Here is a 6,374-nt window from a genome sequence, read left to right as displayed (position 1 = left end):
AGTGGGGCTGCAAAGCCCGAGTGGTTAGATGCAGACGATTGGCGGCGCCGACTGAGAGAGGAGGCTACAGATTCGCCACGACATTGGAGTCAGCAAGCGGGAGGCGGCGAGGGCACAACTCGAGGCCGGAGTGGTCCATCATCTTGGGAGTGGCGGCCACATGACATATTTGGAGGACTTTGTAAGTTTCTCTTTTGTTTTGCTTATTTGTTTTTTTGAAATATTCTTTGTACTGACAATCATATTTCTAACAGTTAGCATTTTGTTTTCTTTGCAGCACTCCATTACAAATCGCAATCCACAAGGCCTTGAGACTCGATATGCAGAGAGGCACGGTCTCAATGTATTGATTGACTGATTGTATAGATGCGGCGGCCCTGTAAGTCACTCATCTTTCTTGTCCATAGTTACCATGAGATATTGAATGCATTATTGTATGGTGAATTGATATGTTGTTTCTTTTTCAGCAGAATCCGTTCGATGCTCCTTTGTGGCGGGACAAGCTTTCGGGGGACGAGGATTTCTAGCTCGCCCTTGGATCCTTAGAGCTCACACACCTTTAGTTTTTAGTCGCCTGATCTATGTAGACATTTTCTATATATTAGTGATATCCTTTCATGATTGTACCAATCACATTTTATGCGATCATGTATTTATTTCATGTATCAGTTTTATGATTTCAGTATACATTCTTTTTGTTTGCAAGCGCTTTGTATGCAGTAGTGCATAAACTATTTTGTATGGCTCTCATACAGCACACAGTGCTATATGTGGTAGGGCAGCTTGTTGCCCTGCCACAAATTTTTTTTTTCCCTGTTACCGTCGCTATTTGCGTCGCAAACTTACTGCTCGCGTCGCTATTGGCCTTGCTATGCGCGTCACAAATTCACTAGTTGCGTCACTATATGCGACGCATATAGCGATGCCAATAGCGACGTTTCTATGGCATCGTCAATAACGACGCTTTTTGCGACGACGGGGGCAAATTTTGTTGTTTGTATTTTCGTCGCTTTAAACGTTGGTATAAGGTCTATATCTTGTAGTGAGTCTAGTCACACGCACTTAACAGTCTAGTCTACTACCTGACCATGTCACTAACTACGATTGAGTCTCCAACTCATTTATTGGACACACATGAGAGATGACGATACCTAAGACTACAACTGTCAAGGTAGAATTGGTGTTCGTGATCATGAGCTTGAATCTCAAAAACAACACTTTGCACAAAAATCGCCCCAATAAGATGGTTGTGACAACACCAACACAAGCAGTGGGAGATGAGAAAGAGAAGGTGGCATTTGGTAACCTTGAATCAAAGAAAGTCTCAACTCAAGAAGTAAGAAGGAAAGAGGAGACTCCCACTAGCTCGTTAGACGGGAATGGTGGTGTCAAGGGGGGAGGCCTCAACCCCAAAGCTTTGGACCCTGTAGTCAAGAAGAAAGTTGCTTCAAATAGCAAACAAAGTAACAAGGAAAATAGCTTGCCTAAAAATCATGATGGTAAAGGCAAGGTCAAGAAAAACAATAGCAAGCTTTCTATCAAACAACTTGCAAGGGTTCCATAGGTTGACAACAACTATTTTGTGCCCATTAAAGCCCATGAGCTATTGGATAAACGGTATTATATGTGGTGAGAGGGTACTGATCTCTAGGGAGGTGAAGTTATGCTCTTGGAACATTCACAACCTAACATGCAAAAATGACTGATCCGTTTCGGATTCATGGGGGTCCCTTCATGGGGAATATGCTGACATTCGAAAAGCTAAATCTCTCGAGGATTAGTTTGTGGTTCGCCGACCTTGTGTGAAACGACCCTTAGCGCCCCGGCCCGGGGCGCTGTGTACATCGCAATGCGCATAGAATGTCGGTCCGACGCAAGAAAATTCAACGGCCTGTTTTCAAAAATCTGTTTTTAAGCACACTCTCTAAGAAAGAAGAAGGAAAGAAACGCCATACCCAGGACAAGCATCAACATCCTTTTATACAATTCTCTCTCTCTCTCTCTCTCTCTCTCTCTCTCTCTCTCAATCAATCAATCAACCCACTCATGAGTCGATCAATCCTCTAACTCTGTGAGATTAAGGCACATCTGCGCCTGATTTTTTCATACCCTTGCAGGATCAATCAGTCTGAGAAAAAACTCAATGATCAGATATAAGGGCACACCTGCACCTATTTCTTTGGTGCAATTGCAGAAGACATTGAGCCTCACGTCTCTCTCTCTCTCTGGTCCTAATTCTCTGTTGCAATCCCAGCCATGAATTTTACTGCATCAGACCGTTGCAGTATTCGGCCGCCGTGCCGATGGCGCATCAATATGGGCTTCTGCCTCCTCCTCCTCTCGTCCTTAAGCCTGGCTTCCGATCACCATCAGCCTGTCTTCGGACAGGAGCAGCCCTCTCACAGCTCCGTGCATATCATCTACAAAGATCCCACACAGACCGTTGAGGCCCGAGTTGAGGACCTCCTCGGCCGCATGTCCCTTGCAGAGAAGATTGGCCAGATGACCCAAATTGAGCGCAGTGTTGCCAATGCATCAGTCGTCCAAGATTATTTCATCGGTACTTCCTATATCACTAAGAAGTTTTACACAAATTCCCACTACAATTCCTACATTGTGAATTATGGCAATATCACGAGGTTCTGCGAGGGAGGGACCTAGCTAGGTGTGTGGTGCCTCCTGAGAAGAATTATATCATGATGTTGAACAATATAGGAAAAACAAGCTCATGCCAGGGAAATATCAAATAATTCTTCTGTCACTTACATCAGTGATTTTCATTCGTAAATATGGAATCTGTAATTTAGCAAATTTGTGATGTTATTAGGAAATTTGCATTTTTAAATTGAAAGATCCATATATATCCATGATTTTTTTCATTAATGCGAAGTTTTCAAGACCTTAGTCCTGTAAACTCTTCTTGAGCGGAAGCATTTAAAGTTAGCTACATTCTCTTAAAGGAAGCTGTACTGAGCACTGTGAAATCCAGCTAGTAAGGCATCTACAGACCAGCATAGCTGAACATATCGTCCAGCAATTCTTGCTGTTTACGTAATCCATCTTCCATAGCTCAATGTATAGCAATCTAGCATTTAAAAGCCTTGCCATGTTATTGCACTGTTATGAAACTTAACAAATCTGGATGCCTTACCAATCATGCATACATTAGCCGAGTAGCGGTTAGGCTTGCATTGGTGGACCATCTGATGGGCTTATTTGGTGATGTTCTTACTCCTGCTTTGGGGGATTAACTGCTCGAACCACAACTTTTCTTTCAGGAAGCATTCTGAGTGGTGGAGGAAGTGCGCCAGCTCCTAATGCATCAGTCAGTGAGTGGGCAGATATGGTTGATGGCTTCCAAACAGCAGCCTCGGGCACAAGGCTCGGGATTCCTATGATATATGGGATCGACGCAGTGCATGGCCACAACAATGTGCATGGGGCTACCATATTCCCCCACAACATAGGCTTAGGAGCTACCAGGTGAGGTATCTTAATGCAGTCTCTTTCAGAACTGCTTCATGTTTTAACATAAAGCCAAATGAGTAGCTTCCTTTCACAGAGATGCACATTTAGCCAAGCATATAGGTGCTGCAACTGCCTTGGAAGTCAGAGCTACTGGAATACCTTACGCCTTTGCTCCTTGTATAGCGGTACAAATATCTCCTGATGATCGTCTTTCAATCCTTTTGCGTTGTTAGATTGCCTCCCAACTCGCCGTAGGGTCTTGAGGGGTGAAAGTTATGGCTGATTTCCAGCTTGAATGTGCAGGTATCGCGAGACCCTCGATGGGGCCGCTGTTATGAGAGCTACAGCGAGGATCCTAAACTTGTGGAGCATATGTCACAGACAATTTTAGGGCTTCAAGGAAGCCCACCACGAGGACACCCCAAAGGCTTTCCATATGTTAGAGGAAGGTAAGGATTCTGAGCGTAAGGGCTATGGAGGAAAATATTTCGGAAGTATCTGAGAAGCTCTATTGAGCCCCTTTAATGGCCTTCAGCTTGATTTTGCGTGTTTTTGCAGCAAAAACGTTGTTGCTTGTGCTAAGCATTACGTAGGGGACGGTGGCACCGTCCATGGAATAGATGAGAATAACACAATGGATTCCTACAGCAATCTTCACCAAATTCACATGGCCCCCTATTACAATGCAATTGCAGATGGAGTCTCAACTGTCATGATCTCATATTCGAGCTGGAATGGGGCGAAGATGAGTGCCAACAAGTTCCTGGTCAGTCATGTGTTGAAGCATAGGATGGGCTTCAAGGTGATGATAGCAGGGTTCATTCTGCTCTACAGATTCCTTGAGGTCTTGAAATAGTACATCAAGAGTGATAGATGCTGATGTCTACCTGTGCTTCTGTGTAGGGGTTCACTATATCTGACTGGCAAGCACTTGACCGCATAACAACTCCTGTTGATGCAAACTATAGCTACAGCGTGAATGTGGCACTAAATGCTGGCATTGACATGGTTAGTTTTATTCCACTTACCTTGCGGTTTCATCTCACCTTTGTTTTAATACTGACTTGCCATGGCACTGTTGCTCTCTTGGGTATTCTTATAGGTGATGGCCCCTTACAATTACACAGCATTCATCAGTGAAGTCACTAGTCAAGTAACTTCTGGGCTCATAAGCATGGACAGGATCAACGATGCAGTGCGAAGAATTCTACGGGTTAAGTTCACTGCTGGTCTTTTTGAGAAGCCAATGGCAGACAGGTCTCTGATAGATGTGGTTGGAAGCCAAGAGCACAGGGACCTTGCCAGGAAAGCAGTACGCAAGTCTCTAGTTCTCTTAAAGAATGGCAAACGTCCAAACAGTACCATGTTGCCTCTCGACAAGGCTGCACCTAAGATCCTTGTTGCAGGAAGCCATGCGAACGACATAGGCCTGCAATGTGGAGGATGGACTATAAGCTGGCAGGGCAGCAGTGGCGCCACTACATTGGGTGAATAATACTAAAGCTCTATTCAGTAAATGGTTTCTTTACTGTGATAACCTTTGTGTGAACATGTGCTATGTATTCATGTGTATTACATCTATTCATCAAATCATCCATGTCAGGTAGCAAGCATAACAGTCTACTAATAACGTCCCATGCCAAGCATGTTTGGCTGGCATTTTGTTTTTTATGTCTATTTATCTAAGTATGCAAGTCAGATGGAATCAAAGCATGTGCTGTGTATGCCACACTTGTAGCACATGATTGAGCAGGTTCTCTAAAGTTCTTGAATAATAACTGTTTCAACATGCGTGACTTGCTTTATTAAGATGCATCATTGTACAAGAGCTTTACTGTGTTTTCTGCCGTCCTTTGGTTGGTTAGGGACTACTATTCTTGATGGCATCAAGAGCACAGTCGGCCCATCCACACAGGTGGTGTATGAGCCATCACCCGATGCAGGCGTGGTGGCAGGGGGCGGCTACTCTTATGCGGTGGTCGTGGTGGGGGAGATGCCATATGCAGAGATAGCAGGGGATGATGATAATCTGACCATCCCACAAGATAGCATCAACACCGTTCACAATGTGTGTGGGTCAGTGGAGTGTGTGGTGGTGCTGATATCAGGGAGGCCACTGGTGGTGGAGCCCCATCTGCCTGTGATGGGGGCCCTAGTGGCAGCATGGCTGCCTGGGAGTGAAGGGCAAGGGGTGGCCGATGTGTTGTTTGGTGACTATGACTTCCAAGGGAAGTCTCCCAGGACCTGGTTCAAGACTGTAGGGCAGCTCCCCATGAATGTGGGTGATGCTCATTATGACCCACTTTTCCCCTATGGCTTTGGATTGACCACTGGAGTTGGAAAGAAAGAAGAGGGCCATGACTACCATGAGTGATCACAAGCTTAAGGTGATTTATTTGTTGGACCTTTGGTTTCAAGTTTAAGGTGGGTCCACATTCTCAGCACTTACTTACTTAGTGTTGGCCTTTGTATTCATTCCCCTTGTAATGTATAGCCTACCACCATTTAACATTCTCTTAAGCACACCTTATGCACCACAAGTGTGGTTCACTTAGTCATGGCAATGTTACCTATTAACATAATAACAAGAGACCTCTCTAATTCTCTTGTGAATAAGAAGTTTTTATGAATACCAATTTTGTATTGCATATTCTTCTTGTATGACTATGATATAACTTTTGCTATTTGAGCATTGTTAGAATATAACAAGAGTGCACAAGTGCACGTGAGCAATTCCCTTCGTAAGATCCTTTTTTATCTAGGCATATGTAATAAGTAGTAAGTTAGTTGAAGGAATTGCATATATTTGCCAACGAAAATACAAATTACCTAGGCTTGTCTAGCTTATTTGAGCTACAATAACTTACAATATAATTAAAGTTAGTTTACATAAATCAAGCTATCCA

General features: G+C 44.0%; 1 protein-coding gene across 1 annotated transcript; it reads left to right on the top strand.

The window, feature by feature from the left end:
• The first annotated feature begins 1,956 nt into the window (after nucleotides 1-1,956).
• On the top strand, nucleotides 1,957-6,055 carry LOC148036243 (uncharacterized). Its single transcript, XM_087678259.1, has 8 exons — nucleotides 1,957-2,560; nucleotides 3,279-3,483; nucleotides 3,563-3,653; nucleotides 3,772-3,917; nucleotides 4,027-4,270; nucleotides 4,372-4,476; nucleotides 4,571-4,955; nucleotides 5,334-6,055. Exons 1-8 carry the CDS (start codon nucleotides 2,257-2,259, stop codon nucleotides 5,840-5,842), a joined length of 1,989 nt encoding a protein of 662 aa, XP_087534385.1. The 5' UTR covers nucleotides 1,957-2,256; the 3' UTR covers nucleotides 5,843-6,055.
• Nucleotides 6,056-6,374: the final 319 nt, after the last annotated feature.

This window comes from Lygodium microphyllum, chromosome 5, assembly GCF_053477565.2.
Source record: "Lygodium microphyllum isolate KBCC chromosome 5, Lygodium_microphyllum_v1.1.10, whole genome shotgun sequence".
In the NCBI taxonomy this organism is placed as follows: domain Eukaryota; kingdom Viridiplantae; phylum Streptophyta; class Polypodiopsida; order Schizaeales; family Lygodiaceae; genus Lygodium; species Lygodium microphyllum.
Note: the sequence above shows the minus strand (reverse complement) of the source record. Positions and strands in the feature narration are given on the sequence as shown.

What these genes read in the sequence shown, in the direction of transcription:
- LOC148036243 (XM_087678259.1), top strand. Translation starts at nt 2,257, where the DNA reads ATGAATTTTACTGCATCAGACCGTTGCAGTATTCGGCCGCCGTGCCGA. An exon ending in AGCATAGGATGGGCTTCAAG is followed by an intron (nt 4,271 to 4,371) that starts GTGATGATAGCA and finishes GCTTCTGTGTAG; the next exon opens with GGGTTCACTATATCTGACTG. An exon ending in CAGTGGCGCCACTACATTGG is followed by an intron (nt 4,956 to 5,333) that starts GTGAATAATACT and finishes TTGGTTGGTTAG; the next exon opens with GGACTACTATTCTTGATGGC.